The 16,016-nt window shown below is 47.6% G+C and overlaps 5 protein-coding genes across 5 annotated transcripts; 2 read left to right on the top strand and 3 right to left on the bottom strand.

Annotated features, from left to right (window-relative positions):
* Window positions 1-28: 28 nt before the first annotated feature.
* TREMEDRAFT_70004 (uncharacterized protein) lies at window positions 29-2,461 on the bottom strand (the record flags this gene model as incomplete). The annotated part of the gene is made up of 6 exons (XM_007007390.1): window positions 29-444; window positions 486-959; window positions 1,270-1,532; window positions 1,646-1,650; window positions 1,846-2,116; window positions 2,175-2,461. 6 exons carry the CDS (start codon window positions 2,459-2,461, stop codon window positions 29-31), a joined length of 1,716 nt encoding a protein of 571 aa, XP_007007452.1.
* A 2,329-nt stretch (window positions 2,462-4,790) lies between these two features.
* Window positions 4,791-6,081, top strand: TREMEDRAFT_65035 (uncharacterized protein; the record flags this gene model as incomplete). The annotated part of the gene is made up of 6 exons (XM_007007253.1): window positions 4,791-4,817; window positions 5,075-5,188; window positions 5,246-5,396; window positions 5,454-5,489; window positions 5,533-5,688; window positions 5,993-6,081. 6 exons carry the CDS (start codon window positions 4,791-4,793, stop codon window positions 6,079-6,081), a joined length of 573 nt encoding a protein of 190 aa, XP_007007315.1.
* Window positions 6,082-6,714: 633 nt separating this feature from the next.
* Window positions 6,715-7,080, bottom strand: TREMEDRAFT_65034 (uncharacterized protein; the record flags this gene model as incomplete). Its single annotated transcript, XM_007007252.1, has 1 exon — window positions 6,715-7,080. One exon carries the CDS (start codon window positions 7,078-7,080, stop codon window positions 6,715-6,717), a length of 366 nt encoding a protein of 121 aa, XP_007007314.1.
* A 2,458-nt stretch (window positions 7,081-9,538) lies between these two features.
* Window positions 9,539-10,132, top strand: TREMEDRAFT_65033 (uncharacterized protein; the record flags this gene model as incomplete). Its single annotated transcript, XM_007007251.1, has 3 exons — window positions 9,539-9,593; window positions 9,641-9,787; window positions 9,837-10,132. 3 exons carry the CDS (start codon window positions 9,539-9,541, stop codon window positions 10,130-10,132), a joined length of 498 nt encoding a protein of 165 aa, XP_007007313.1.
* A 141-nt stretch (window positions 10,133-10,273) lies between these two features.
* Window positions 10,274-10,702, bottom strand: TREMEDRAFT_65032 (uncharacterized protein; the record flags this gene model as incomplete). The annotated part of the gene is made up of 2 exons (XM_007007250.1): window positions 10,274-10,376; window positions 10,425-10,702. The coding sequence occupies 2 exons, from the start codon at window positions 10,700-10,702 to the stop codon at window positions 10,274-10,276; spliced, it is 381 nt and encodes a 126-aa protein (XP_007007312.1).
* Window positions 10,703-16,016: the final 5,314 nt, after the last annotated feature.

The raw sequence follows: 16,016 nt of genomic DNA, 5'->3' as shown, positions 1-16,016 counted from the left end.
AGTATATAACCCACTAATCACCCCATACCTAGAACAAAACCCCCTTGACCTGATGAATCTTCGAAACGTTGATATTCCTCATCATCAAAGTGAAAACCAAAGCCAAAGCCATGACAGCCGTACCAGCGATCAACATCCTACTCTGTGCCACGGCATATGCTTCATTAATAGCCGTCCTAGTTGGATCCCCCATCGGAAAAGACAATTGTTGATCTAAATCATTATAAATATCTTCCCAACTATCTATAGTTTCTTCAGGTAAATATTCTTTTAAATATTTAGGTAAAGTGTTTGTCCAAATCGCACCTGAAATAGAATTACCAACCGCTCCACCGTAATATCCAAACAAACCTAATAAAGCTAACATTGCAGCTGAATCATTATGACTTCCAACTGATAACACGGCTACTTGTTCAACACAAGTGAAAGAAGAACCACCGAAAGCTATTAATATTTGAGTGAAAATTATCCATCTATTGAATGACCAGGTTGACGAAAACGTATCATTAAACCTTCACCTAAAACGTATAATGGAACTCCTATCAAAAGAATCCATTTGTAATAACCTGTTCGACGGATTAAATTACCGGTGGGTAACATCCAAATAGTCGCGATAACGTTGTAGATGTAACTTATATAACCAGCTTCGCTGATGGATAAATCGTATACGACTTGAAGGTATGAAGTGAAATATGACGCCCAACAGTAATATGCTATTTGCCATGTGAAACATAATCCACAAGCGGTGATAACGGTTCGATCATGTAGTAATCTCCAAGGGACGAATGGGACGGGTGAGAGGTACTTTTCATACAAGGTGAAAGCGATGAGACATAGGATACCGGGAACGAGCATGACAATGATGGATGCTGAACGCCATTCGTCGGCTGTGGAAGTGGCGATGGAAAAGGGGACAAGGAAGAGTACCATTCCTCCGGATATGAGGAAGACTCCGAGGACTGTGGGTTAGCGAAGTAGCGAAGTAGCAAAGAAGAATCGAGTAGTGGTTCAGCGAGCTTGGTGGTCTCCCTTGCCAGGACTATGAGAGCCTGTGTAGGAATAGGTAGCTGCATATTGGGGTATGCGACTAAAGAACAGCCATTTTCAAGTTCGTTGACGTGAAATTGCGAGTTCGATGGAATAGACGGGACCAAATAGAAACCAGGGGTTACCCAAAGAGAAAAGCGGGACAGCTGACAACTGGACGAATCGACAACTTGACTATCCAGGATACGATGGAAGAAAATAATATATGGAAACCCAACTCACCATCAAACTCAATCAAGTAGTACCAAACCAACTCTGTCCAGCTCCTCACATCCGGAACAGCCTTCACCACCAAACCCGCCTTTGCAGCTTTCCTCTTATGCCACTGCATCAACCCGAACAATGGCACGGCCACAAAAGGTAGAATGATGGCAAACGCTCCGAAGGCCCATCGCCAGTTGTAATCGTAAAACCTCTCCGAGATGGCAGGACCGGCATAGGCTGTGATGACCCATGGAGAAGCTGTGAAGGCGTATGCGAGACCTCTATCTCAAAGGCTGGATGTGCCGGCGGTGATGACGTCCACGGCGAAGATCATGCCTATGAAGCCTACCGAGTAGAAGCACTGGAGTCAGCCGGCCTCACTCACATAGTTGACTTTGACTGTGGTCGGAAGTGACAGAGGAAGGACCACTGTTGGAGCACATTACAAACAAACTGGGCCGGTTGGGAGAGTGAGAGAGAAACGGTAGGCAACAACCACAGAGGTACCGCGATGTATGGTTCATATCACAGATCAAGAGCCACTGATAGGAAATGCAACAAGATAGATAGGGGCAAGCGGGGATATTGACTCACCTGTGCAGCACAGTACGTGTAGATCTCCGTGCACGCAGCACTCAACACCAGTCCCAATATGGCCAAAACACAACAAGCGAGATACCCATAACTTTTATCCCACAGGTTGAGTATCTTGGCCAGGACCATATAAGCCACCACACTCATGACATTGGATACGATAGATATGACAGGAATGAGAGAGTGTTCTTCGAAACCCGAGGTCACGTAGGCGGTCAAGCTGCCGGTTATTGAAGACTGGAAAGTGTTCACAGTGTAGGTGAGCCACAGGCTGAAAGAGTCAGTCAAACTCACCCTGTCAATTTTGATAAAGAAGATGTTCCACTCACAAGAGATACACCACCCTCAATGATGTCTTACTCCAAGTACGAGTGATAGCGTCTGCTTGTCGTACACCCGGTTGATCATGATCGTGATTCTCTTGAATTTTCGAATCACCCCTTTCTAACTCGTGCAGGGTCTCGCTTTGGACGCTTTCCCCTTCTTTCTCTTTGATATCGTGTCCTTCATACTTGGGACTGGACTCTAGATCCGAAGTGGGTTCGACAGTCGATATCCCATCGACGGATTGTTGTTGTGCCGCCTGGGACAGGACGATAGAAGTGTCGGATTTCATGGTGTTGGGATTCGAATGACTGTCCAGCAGAGAAGATCGTTTCACCGAGTAAAAGGTATAATACTCCACCAGTCGTTCCCCACTCCACACGTCGCACAACTTGGCATCCTGCTTGGCCGAGTGGAATGTACGCAAGAGGAAGTGCAAAACAAGAGGGCGTCCAGTGTCCACTCTAATGTGATAAAAAAAGTGACTCAGGGTCTCGTTGCCTTCTCCCTGAGCAGACGGGATGTTGGCGGGTGTTAACCGCCGATGGCGCCTGTTCTCTTTCGTGGGCGGCTATTTCACTGAACGTCGGCCGTAGATTTGTAGATGCTAGTCGAGATCAGTAGGATGCTGAGTGGGAGAAGTGACGAAAGGAGTCAAAGGAGGTGAACCGAGTGGGAGATGCATGGGTGAATCCTATCGCCTGAGAGCCTCTAGCCATCCAACTGCGAGCTTACAGAGTCTGTCGCGAGCCATCTTACATCCACGCTGTGTCCCGCACCCTCCAAGATAACCGTCTCAAGTTTGGCTCCAGCAGCAGAGGTCCATCGATCCAAGGTAGCGGAGATATCAGGTAGACGGCAGGTCTCATCTTTCTTGCTGTAGATGGCTAGAGCAGGAGCGGAGAGACGACCGAAGGAAGTCGAGAGGGGGTGCTTATGATTCATGGGGTTATTTTCAAGTGTGTCAGGAAGGTCTGAGGAGAAATAGTCATCGTCGCCTCTGATATCATCAGCTTTCCGTCAGTGACTTTTGTGATAGTAGTATTCCGGAGACTCATCGAATATGGACTGACAAGGTGACTGAGGCGATGGACAGGGAGAGTAGAATCTGGTGTCCTGTCACTTATTTCTTGAGCAATGACTATTCCATATTATATCACCCTTGGACAGTAGATGTTGATGAGAAACTCACCCGACTCCGACCAGACTATGCAGTCGATAAGCCGTCACTGGTCCTCCTACCGTCTGACAAAAGTTCCGATCGAGAACTTGCTGACTCTGTTCTTCCACTATTAATCCCTTGGCTATCTCTAGCTGAGCACCCCAGCCCCAGTCATCCCCCTCAGCAGAATTCGATTCAAAATACTCGCGATCACTGATGGGAGCATGCATGATCCGCCCTTGGACCGGGGCAAGGGGAGAGAAGGTACTTGAGGAGGAAGAGAGGTAATGGATGACATCTTGAGAACCGGTGGAATGACCCATGAGGACGACGGTGGATATGCCTATCGTGAGCCATGATTCCCGTCATCTCTTCTCTTCTCGTTGATACCACATCAGAGACACGTAATTAAGTAGCAAGTACCTATCGGAACTTCACCAGGAGAAAGGGGAGAATGGCAGCATGGCATGAAAATCTCACCTTGACGCCGAAGATGGGTAACCAAGTCGGACATCTCTCTCACGTCGTTATCCAGCGAACCCATCCCCCAACCTCTATACGCACTAGACCAATGCATCAATACTCTGATCGTCAGAAACATCTATCCAGAGGATCACTCACTACATCCACCCTGCCTCTCAAAGAGCCTCAGAAAGAGGTACCACAAATCCCGGCTGCAACATCCCGCAGAAGAACCCTCCAATCAAGACGACCGCCTTGGTAGAGCTGACATCACCAGTTGAGAAATGAGCCAGGTCGCCAGCTGATGTGGGATAGGTCGCCAAGTTGCCAGAAAGGCGAGACATGGTTTGAGTCAAGAGTAAAGTGTGATGTTCACTCAGTCCCTGGCCGACTCTTCTCCACTCTGGTTTTAATTGCCGTCGGTACAGTATGATCGTCCATGTCACAGTTCACCTAGCATACATCTTCGGCGGATGATCTCACCTCAAGGCAGCCCAATCTGAGAGAGGGGAGCCAATCCATGCATTAACCCAAGTTTACAGCTGAAGGGCCCTCTTTTAGCATTGATCTTATTGCAGATCATGTTGCCCACACCAAAGACCCCAAATCTATGCATGTGTCATGTGGAGGCTACTCTGTGATTGGTCAAAACAAGATATGGGATAATGGTAGAGGTGGGGAATGAGCTAGATCCATCCATCCATCATTATCCCAAGAGGAAGACCCTTCAGTGGTGGGAAGATAGAAGGGTGCCATCATGAACTGCCCAGAACCCTTGATGGGTTCCCTGTAATTTATGATGGCATTTTTTTGGGGTGCTACCTTTCCCCAACCATCAATTCTGCAGCACATGCTGCATCCGTGAAACATCCGTGAAAAGCTGTGGTCCTCTTGGGTATATAGGATGCATCCTGCGGTCTTGTCTCCACTCTTCTTCCTCTTCATTTTCATTCCTCACTTCTTCTATTTGACAATTCCCACTTTTCCTTGCTGCAACATGAGTGGACTCTTCTACCCTGCAATGGTAGGTTTTACATTTCTCTTCCCACAAGTCTCTCCTCTCCTCTCCACTTCTCTCCCTCATTGACTCTCCTCCTCCCAGGCTTTGAATTCCCTCACTCTGTGCTCTTCTTCACCTCTCTCTCTTGACCTGTGATTCTATGCTTACTATCACTCTATTATACCCCATTCCATGAGCTCCTATCATCATTGTTACTCATACCTTCTCTGGTTTGATTCCTTCCCCTCAAAAGTCATTGCTGGCCATGAAGCTGATATCAGAACAATCAAAACCCTCTCAATGCACAAGATACCTGCTTGATATGCTACATGTCCTTCAATGACTACAGGACCTTGGATTGTCACATGTCCCTGCATCATCCACTCGAAGTTGCTGTGAGTTTCCAGTCCCTGTTGTCTTCCCCTTCCCTTTAGCTGGTAGCTGACCTACAGCTCCATTATCAATGGGACACCCTCATCCCCCTCCTGCAAGATAGAGTCACCCCTCAAAGCTTATTCTCCTGTGTCCCAGGTTGTCACTTCACTTCTGCCAGTCATATCATCATGATGGCTCATGCTGCTAGTCATCCAAGGATGGTTCTTTGTAAGTCTTCTGAGGCTGGACTGTCATATAAGCTAATCAATGTAGCAGACATGACAGGTGCTCAAATCAATCACATGGAACAACACTTTGTTGGTGAGTCAAGTCCCTCTCTTGATGTACTGTCACTTACATTTAGAACCTCATCTACTTCAATCCCCTCCCTCCCAATACAGTCAACCTCTCCAACATCACCTGTCAGAACTTCAGTGGGAGCTCTACAAAGTGGACATTAGGACTAGTGGAAGAGTCATAGGGTGTCAATATAACTTCAGACACAAAGTTACTGGTCAATGTAAGTGTGTACATGCAAAGAAGTTCCATGGTGGTCAGGTGGAAGTGGAGGAATGGAAGGTGCTTAGGGCAAGAAAAATTGAGGAGGTGAGGTGGAAGCTAGCCAATGGTCATTCCTTCCAGAAACACAGGGGAGAGAACTGGCAATGGGCTATAGAAAATAACCACATCTAAATTTGGTAGAATGTTCATATCATTTTGCTGGGGGTTAGGGGGTTACAGCGCGATCCTGGGGGGGGGGGGTTTTTCGTCCAGGGCCGGGAGGGGGGTGTATGCTATACCAGTTGAAAGCTCTGATCGTGTAGATTCCAAATCTACAAAGGCCTGGACTGGGGGCAAAGTATTGAGTGAGCTAGAGCCAGTCAAAGTTGGTTGGGGTATGATTTTTTGCTAAAATTTGGTCGATTTTTGAAAACTCCTCTGGTTTTGTTGTCAAATGTCAGAAGGTGTCAGTATGTAGTACCAGGGGATAGAGCTGACTGTGGAGATTCAGGATCCGCAAGAGTAGAAGTGGGGGGCCAAGTATTGATGGCCACTTGTGCACTCAAAGTTCATGCAGTAATCAATTTCATTGCAAAGTCCACCAATTTTTCAAAACCTTGCAGTCTTTGCTGTGTAATGCCCACAGCTGAGAGTCGGGTGGACGCATCCATAGATTGCAGCACTCACAGTCTGAACTCATAAACCAAAATTTGGGAGGGGCCAGAAATTCATGGTGCTACAACCCGTCACAGGTGGTGGTGAATTGAACTCTTCGCAAATCTGGTTTTTTCTTTCACTCCAAGATGTTTCCTGCTGGACCTTTGCCTGTTGTCAGTGTGGATGAGCTTCCATCATGTAATGTTAATAACTGTGCAATGGTACATCTGATGCATCTCAAACATACATTGTGAATCACTGGCACTTTTCAAGGAAACCGGGCAGAGCCCGGAGGAAAACCTTGCAAAGGGGGCAGCGACCACTACTACAATAATGTACATATTACAAGTCTATTTCCATCCTGAGGCCAAATTCACCATCCATTATCCTACCTCTGATAGACATCCTCCAAAGACACCAGATTCTCATAATGCTCTTCTTGTAGGTACAATGGGATGAACCTTGTTTCAGGACCAAACTCTCCTACCTTGATCCATACCAGCTCCCCGTTCTCTGTTTTCTTCAGCACTGCCACCGCCACCTTGTAAGTCCTACATAGAGCCTCAAGCATGATGTGATCTCCCCATGTTCCCAATTGTGCCATCTCATGCAGATACCCATCCAGCCCATCCTCATCTTCCATGAACGGCTCAAGGAAGTCCCGGTTCTTCCTGGCCCAGCTTATTGCTGCCCTTCTGACTGTCTTGTGTGTGGTGTTGATACCTCCAAAAGCCATTGCAAATGCTGTGAACATGCAATTACCATCGCCTTTTGTCCATCGAGTGTGTAGAAGGACCGGATGTATGGGCAGTCTGATAAGTTCGTCTCTTTGAGGAAGGTGGAACCTTGGCCTTATGAGTTTGATCCTCAGGGGTTAGGGGGTTAGGGGGTTAGGGGGTTAAGGGTTACATAGGGATCTGGGGGGGGGGTTTTGATCCTCATCACTCGAAATGTGGTGTTTATGGTACTCATTCTGCATCATTTTTCGAGGAGATTTCAGAAATTGTTCCCGTTCAAAGGCAGGTCCTTTGGTTCCTGAGATAGCGTTTTTTTATTCCCCATATCACAGGCGAGAGTTTGACTTTGAGGAAATGGAGGACTTATGGTACTCATTCTGCATCATTTTTTGAGGAGATTACAGAAATAGTTCCGATGCAAAGGCAGGTCCTTTCGTTCCTGAGATAGCAAATTTCTACTCCACATATTATGATTACCAGCTGCACCCATTTTTCACGCTGGATTCAGATCTGATACTTGTTCAAAGTTAATCTGCTCCTCTGAGTGTACTGTGATACTCCCAGTTGTCCTCCAGTTAAGCCATCTATCATTTTAGGTGCTGCTCAGATGTCATGTCTAGGCTATAATAATGCTTCCTGATGATCCTAGCACTGCATTTCGTCTGTGTTCCCTGAGTGAGATTTTGTGATTGGGGCACCTCATCAGTGCAGGCTTCACCAATTTAAGCTCCTCACATGTGCCAAGTCTTTCCATTCTGAGGTCTCACAGAACCCATCTCCTTTATAATGAATGCCTCAAATGCCTCATTTCACTTATATTGAATTCCTCACATGAGCCATTTCCCTCATTTTGACTTTCTTGCATGAGCCACCTAACTCATTTTGGGTTCCTCACTTGAATCATCTTACTTATTTTGAGCTCCTCACATGAGACATCTAACTCATTTTGGCCTCCTCACATGAGCCATCTGACTCATTTTGACCTCCTCACATGAGTCATCTGCTCCATTTTTGGTCACTCACATGAGCCAGTCCCTCTATTTTGACCCCCTAACAATATTCTGCGGTCACTGGGGGGGCCCAGTGACTGCCCCACCCTGCTGGGGGCCTCCCCCCGATAGTCACTGGGGGTCTATCTGGTGCAATACTGCACTTCTTGAGGTTCTCTCTTCACCAGGATGTAGCTGACATCCAGGGCTTTCAGAATCTGGCTTCAGCAGAGCTTCTGTGGGGGTTTTGACAAAACTGTATGCATCAGAAGAGAAAAAACAGCCTCTTCACTTTGAAAAAGCCTGGGTGGGGGAGTCACTGGGGGGTCAAAATGGACCCCCCAATAGTCACTGGGGGTCTATCTGGTGCAATACTGCACATCTTGAGCTTTTCTCTTCACCAGGATGTAGCTGACATCAAGGGCTTTCAGAATCTATCTTCAGGGGAGCTTATGTGGGGGTTTTGACAAAACTGAATGCATCAGAAGAGAAAATACAGCCTCTTCACTTTGAAAAAGCCTGGGTGGGGGAGTCACTGGGGGGTCAAAATGGACCCCCCAATAGTCACTGGGGGTCTATCTGGTGCAATACTGCACATCTTAAGGTTTTCTCTTCACCAGGATGTAGCTGACATCAAGGGCTTTCAGAATCTATCTTCAGGGGAGCTTATGTGGGGGTTTTGACAAAACTGAATGCATCAGAAGAGAAAAAACAGCCTCTTCACTTTGAAAAAGCCTGGGTGGGGGAGTCACTGGGGGGGTCAAAATGGACCCCCCAATAGTCACTGGCGGTCTATCTGCTGCAATATTGCAAATCTTGAGGTTTTCTCTTCACCATGATGTAGCTGACATCCAGGGCTTTCAGAATCTGTCCTTAGCAGAGCTTATGTGGGGGTTTTGACCAAACTGTATGCATCTGAAGACAAAAAACAGCCTCCTCACTTTGAAAAAGGCAGAGTGAGGGAGTCACTGGGGGGGTCAAAATGGACCCCTTAATAGTCACTGGGGGTCTCTCTGTTGCAATACTGCACATTTGGAAGGTTTCTCTTCACCAGGATGTAGCTGACATCCCTGGCTTTCAGAATTGGTCTTCAGCAGAGCTTATGTGGGGGTTTTGACTGACCTGTATGTATCAGAAAGGAAAGACTTATGTTTTTTCATCAAAGAAGGCTTGTTGGGGGAGTCACTGGGGGGGTCAGAATGGACCCCTCAATAGTCACTGGGGGTCCATCTACTGCAATACTGCACATCTGGAGGTTTTCTCTTCACCCAGATGTAGCTGACACCCAGGGCTTTTGGAATTTGTCTTTAGCAGCACCTAACTAGGGGTTTTGACAGGTCTGTAGGCACAGAGGATGGAAAGACACTTTTTCACTTCTGAAAACCCAAGTGCCACATATCACAACTCCCAGGCCACTATGAATCACCTTCAAACACCTTTGCCTGTGCATGCAAGACACCTACCCAGCTTTGGTGTTACCCCCATCATGCCTGCATACTATCAAGTGAACACCCCACTGAGAGCAGATGTACATGGCAATTGTAAGTTGCATTGCAGAGTACTATTCAGCTTGCAGCACTAATATCAGATATCACAAGCATGGAAGTAGGCTGGGCCACCTTTCATGAGCATCTCCTGTCAACTTCAGATCTACCTTATCTGAATGACTTTCAAGTTAGCTTCTGCCTGTCTATGCTTCAGGGGTCAATAGAGCCAACCATAGCAGGATGCTGGTGTGAGTTCCTCCCACCAAGTGGAAGCTGATCTTGAAAGCTGATTGATAGCCCATGTTTCCCTTCCTGGCTCACCCAATGTCTCTCTCCATGCCCATGTCAATCTGCTGCTACTCAGATTGGAGATCATTGGTGTGTTCTGGGAATGGTGTGATTTCAGGGGGGTCAATCATTCTCTCAATGTGATAGACCCAGGTCAACTCCAGTTTTACCTGTGGAGGCTCATGGAGAGCAGAGGTTTGGAAGCAGTGTCACAGTTCTTCATGGCACTGTATCAGCATGTACCAGATGGACATGCCTCAAGGCTTTGCTATTATGTTTTGAGGTTAATGGGTACTGAACTTTGAAGTATGTATCCTGGTCTGTTCTGATATGGTGAAGGCTCATGAACAGTCCTCTCAAAAATAAGTTCCTTCAATCCATCATGGCAGCTCATTTTATCCAAATGGGTACAGATGCCTCTTCCCAAATCAAGAGTTATGGATGCATCATTTGATTTTACTATGATGAGCTACTGAACCAGTTGGATCTCTTGCAATGACAGTTCTACACCTCTTGAAAGTAATCCTCTTTTCAGACATCTCTTCTGGTCTGGTGGTCAGTCAACAGTCAGATTTCAATATAAAGACCTACTTCTACTCCTTGCCTTTTCCCTTGCCCTTGCCAGTGTTGCTAGAGCCAACTTCTTCCTTTACTTGCTTAGCTCTCATCTCCCTCTTCCTAGCCCTTTGCTTTGCCTTTCTAATTCTCTCCTTCTCCCTTTTTTCTGCCTTTGCCTTCTCACTCATCACAGATCTCTTCCTCCCTGCACTGCTGCTCTCTGCCACTCCTTCCCTGTCCTGCCTGTTGAATATCTGTGCCTGGGTCTCCAACTGTTGGGGAGGTTCCACTTGAGGTCTGGGAGAGAGTTGAGGCATGTAGTAGCTAGGCCCAAAGAAGTGACAAGAAGTGGTATTGTTTCTGGAAGGGTGAGAAAGGGGAGGTGGAACAACAGGAGTATCCTGGAGGTATAATTGCTGAGGGGATGGTACTTGAGCAGTAAGTTCTGGCTGGGCTGGTTGGAGATGGCAGACTCCTGAGTATTGAGTACCTTGGATAGAGGTCTTGATCTGTAGCTGAATCATAGATGGCTGAGGGTTGACCATGATAGACAGGATGAGGTGGGAAGGAAGTCTGAGGTTGTCTCTAGAAAGCTGGCTGCAAAGTTTCACAGAACTCTACCCAGACTGCCACATTGCATCATCTCCATATCTCCATATCTCCATATCTCCATATCCCAACCATGAAATTTCTACAACCACTCTGATTCTGCTCTTTTGCTCAGTACAATATTCATCTCAAGCAGACCTCAAATCAGAAATTTCTACAACCACTCTGATTCTGCTCTTTTGCTCAGTACAATATTCATCTCAAGCAGACCTCAAATCATAACTCAAAATGGTCAGTCTGTACCTCACATCCCTGCCAAGCTGACCAGCAGTCTTTCAAGCTTCAAGGAACATTCATCTGCTCCCTTTGCAGCAAGTTCTGTGCAACACACTCTAATTATGGTTCACATCTAGCTATGCAGCATCCCTATGACATAGCTGTGAGTTATCTCCACTCCCTCAAACATTTCTGGTTGAGAGATAGGGTTGATGCTGACCAACAGCTTGTTTTCAAAGGAGATACCCAACCTTTCCTACATCAGACAAGGCTGGGACCCCATTCCAAATTCACCTGTGTGTCAGGATGTCCCTTTACCAGCACCAAGCATCTCCCCATGTTGGCTCATGCTGCATCCCATGTCAGAGAGTTATCCAGTGAGTTCTGTTCAGAAGTTGAAAACCTGCTGACATGTCAGATGAAGATTTGATCAGTCTTGATCCCAAAGATGAGCCAGAAAGACAACAGATCCTCTATATCCCAGGTGAGCCAAACACTTCACACTCCAGCCAGCCTCCCAGCTAGGTTTTCCACATTAAGCTACTGTACCTCTCCTCTCTTCTTGGAAGTTTCAGCTGTCCTCTGACCTCCAGATCAAGACCAAAACAAGTACCACATCCCTCTCAACCAAGAACCAGTCCTGACTACCCATGGTCTGGCCTATCATTCTATCCTTCAAGTCTTCATCTGCACCATCTGCAAGAATGGTGTCAGAGGTTCCCATCTCTTGGCTCATTGTCAACAACACTCTCTTCCCACCACCCCTCAAGATATCCTGGACATCCTGGCTACCTACACCCCTCACACTGGGAGTCACCCTCCACTCCCCAGTTTTACCAACAGTCAGCCCATGGTAGCCCTACCTTTACTCCCCATCCAAGAGGGGTTTTCATGTCATCTCTGCAGATTCTGCTGTCCTGCTCTCAACACCATGAAAAACCACTTTTCCAGACAACACAAAGGCAACCCTTACAAGGATCATTCCTCAAACACCCAGCTACAGTGTCTATACTCTCAAGGGACCAGGGTATTCTTCCCAGTTCAACAACCAGACCATGCTATTGTGGGAGACACACTCTACTCCAGATTCCTGCAATCTCTACCTCCTCAGCCCAAGACACAACCCATTGAGGCTTTGGGAGAGAAGGAGTATTCTCCATTGATGAGGAGGCTTGGGTGGATGAGACATGTGGAGGGGCATGATCCAGTACTGCTTTCCAGTTTGGTAGCTGGGCCCAGGGTGGATGAAGAGCATCTTCACATGCTGAAGAGAATGGTCAAGGGGTATTTCAAAGAGGTGGAGGAGGTTGTCAAGAAGACTCCAAATGAGGTGATCCTCCAGTGGTTGAACAGTGAGACACCAGAGCAGTCAGTCATGTCCTTGACTTGGCACAAGCTGATTCCAGATACAACCATGATCCTTACAAAGCACTGCAGAACCCTGAAAGCTTCCAGAAATACACAACCTTTTTCAGCAGGCTGTTCTGTTTCCTGCTCAGAGTGGTAAAGGGAGATCACCCTTCCTATGTGCTTCCCCTCACCTCTCAACAGCAAGCATTTTGTCAAGATCTCCACTTGGTCCTTGAAGATGGAGAAGACCAGGAAAGGTTCAACCCCATCTTCCATGCTCTGGCACACTCACTCCTCACATTCTCTCCTCCTCAAGCTGTCAGGGATCCACACCAGTATGCTCTCATCTGTTTCCACACCCTAGTCAACCTCCTACCAGATGGACATTTCTGTGGACCAAGGGACATGACCCCCAAGCTGGCAATGCTTCAATGGGGGTTCAAAGGAGTTGTAATGAGACAAATTCAAGCCAGGTTGGACGAGGAGGGAGACTGGCTCTCTAGTGAGGAGTTGGAGAGGTGAGATTTACCACTCCCAGCTGAGTGTCACTGACAGCCAGTCTGATCAGACAGGAGGTCTCAGTTCTCCATGCAGGTAGACTATCACCATTCTCATCACTGCTGTCCAGCAAGGCCCTCATCAACCACATGGCATTCAGTCAGCCAGACCTGCCAAATGTGTACTGGAGGAACACACAGAAGACCCTTTTGGTGGTGAATGGTGAGAGACTGGAATTGGAGAACCTCAAGGAGGGCATTCACAGGCTGGAAAAGGACATGACTGAATACTTTGAAGAAAACCTTCTCCTCAATCTGCCACTGGCACATTTTCCCTGCCCTCCATTGGGGGAGATTGTGGACCATCCAAGTCTGGATGAAGGGGGATATAATTTTGTGGAAGAGGAGACCAACCCATTCAAGGCAAGCAGGTGGAGGTTGGTGCAGCATATATTGGAAGATGAGGAACAATCAGGTATGCTGTATCTTGAGGACTGCCATGAGCTGACTGTCAGTGGTATTCACCCAAGGTCTCCTAGACAAAGTGCCCTTATGGAGAGTGGACCAGCTTCACCAGTATCTCCAAAAGTGTGCTTCCTTCATGGACAAGCTGGCTGTCCTTATCCATCTCACCTATGGGGCACCAGCAAGAAGGACTGAACTTATGGTTCACAAGATCAGTAACAGCTTGGGACAGAGGAATGTCTTCTTCATCAATGGGAGAATAGTCCTGGTATCAAGATATCACAAGGGATCCAATCAAACCTCCTCAGACAAAGTGAGCTTTCACTGTTGAAATGGTACCTCAGCTGATCTCCCAGACAATCCCCAGATTCCTTCCCATATCCCTGTCCCTCATCTTGACCATTTATCTAGCCTATGTCAGACCGTTTGAATGCTTTATCCTCAACCACTTGAACAACCCAGAAGGAGCCAAAGTCCATGCGACCTATCTGTTCTGCAGCAGAGGAAAGCGATGGGAGGCCGATTACTTTTCCTCCCTTCTCTCCACCACCACCTTCACATACTGCAAAACCAGACTCAACCCCTCAACTTGGAGACATGCTTCAATAGCCATCTTCAAGGCCAAGAACATCAGACATGCGTTGGAACATGGGGACACAGTGCAGGATCTGCAGGCTGGACACAGCACCAGGACTGCTGAGCAACATTATGCGCTGGACAGGGAGGACATCATGGCCATGGGGGATTCCACATTTCTGCTGTTCCACCAATCCAGCATGGAATGGCAGTCTCTGATGGGATATCCAGTAGAAGGGGGTCCAATGGAGGATGGAGGATACCTTGAGGAGAACAAGGAGGAAAGCTATCCCCAGGAAGTCAAAACCCCAGCACCTGCCCAGGCATCAAAACAGATCTCAAGCCAAAGCCTGGAGCAAGCCATGGACAAAGCTGTGGACAAAATACTTGGGCAGGTGGTAGAGAGACTTGCAGAAAGCCATCAGGGAATGTTGTCAGAATTGGAAGGGAGGTTATTCAAAAGACTTCAGATCAGACAAGCACAAAGTGAGGACAATACATCATCATCCTCAGAGCCTCTTCCCACCTGCCCCAGTCTGCCTTCCATTCAGTCTTCTACTCCAGTAGAGTCTTCCAAGGACACCGACGACACCAGCTCTTCAACAAGCCTCAGAAGCAGCATGCTCACAGGTTTGAAAAGAATGTTTGGGCCTGATGCTACATGGAGAAACCAATGGCAGGAGGAAGGTTGTGAGATGGTGGCACAGGGGGGAAAGAATCTACTGTTGATTGGGCCTACATCTGCTGGAAAGACATGTTTCTGGATGGTCCCACTGCTTTCAGGGAGGGAAAATGGCAAGATGACAGTGATCATTGTTCCACTGAGAGCCCTGCTGAGAGACTTGATGGCCAAGGCTTCTAAGTGTGGATTCAGGGCTGTTGAGTGGAAGCCAAGAATGGCTGCCCATGAGAGGCTTGTGATAGTTTCAGTGGAGGTGGGAGTGTCTGAGGAGTTCTGTTCATGGCTGAGGGGGGTGGATCATCTAGTGAGTTTGACAGAGAGAGACCTGAGCTGATCCCAGGCTAGAATTGTTTTTGAAGAAGCACATCTAGCCCTCACCTCCTCATCCTATCGATCAGTCATGTTTCAATTGGAGACTTTCAAGCAGTTCCCAGTCCCAAAAGTTCTCATAACAGCAACCTGCCCCCCATCCTGCACCAATGACCTCCTCCAGAAGTTCCATCTCAGCCAGATCACCTGCCATCGAACAGCCACCAACAGACCTGAAGTTCATTATTCAGTATCCTCAAGCCCAACCACCTCCTCAAATAGGGTCCAACAACTGCAGGACTCTGTGAAGATGATTTTACCGAAACTCAATGAAGATGATCAAATACTGGTGTTTTGCAAGACACATGCAGAGAGTGAAACCATGGCACAAAGCCTTGGATGTGACTATCATCATGCAGGCAGAGAGGACAGAAACCAGGTTTTGCAAGACTTTGCCAGTGGCACAAGAGGACAGGTGCTGTGCTGTACAAGTGGCTTGGGAGCTGGAATGGATCTCCCCATGGTCAGAGCAACCATACATGTGGGTGAGCCCAGCAGCTTTGTAGATGCTGTTCAGGAAATGGGCAGAGTTGGGAGAAGGGGACAGGAGTCCTGGTGTCATATAATCAGGCAGCAGAGGTGGGGCAGGGATCAGGTGGGACTCAGGCAGCTGAAGGAATGGTTAGAGGGCAAGGACTGTTTGAGGAAGGGACTCAGCTTGTTCATGGATGAACAGCAGGTGGATTGTGAGCAGTTGGATGGTGCCATGAGTTGCAGCCGGTGTGGGCCCTCTCCCTTTCTCCCACCCTCAATCCTGTCCTTCCAGCAGTCCTCCCTTCCCTTGACCTCAAGACAGACTTTGTCAATGTTCAAGGGTCCCGCCCCACCCTTGCCATCAATGAAGACACCTGAAACTCCTACACCATC

This window comes from Tremella mesenterica (genome assembly GCF_000271645.1).
Source record: "Tremella mesenterica DSM 1558 unplaced genomic scaffold TREMEscaffold_13, whole genome shotgun sequence".
Classification (NCBI taxonomy): Eukaryota; Fungi; Basidiomycota; class Tremellomycetes; order Tremellales; family Tremellaceae; genus Tremella; species Tremella mesenterica.
The sequence above is the reverse complement of the archived record's forward strand: the minus strand, read 5'-3'. Positions and strand labels throughout refer to the sequence as shown.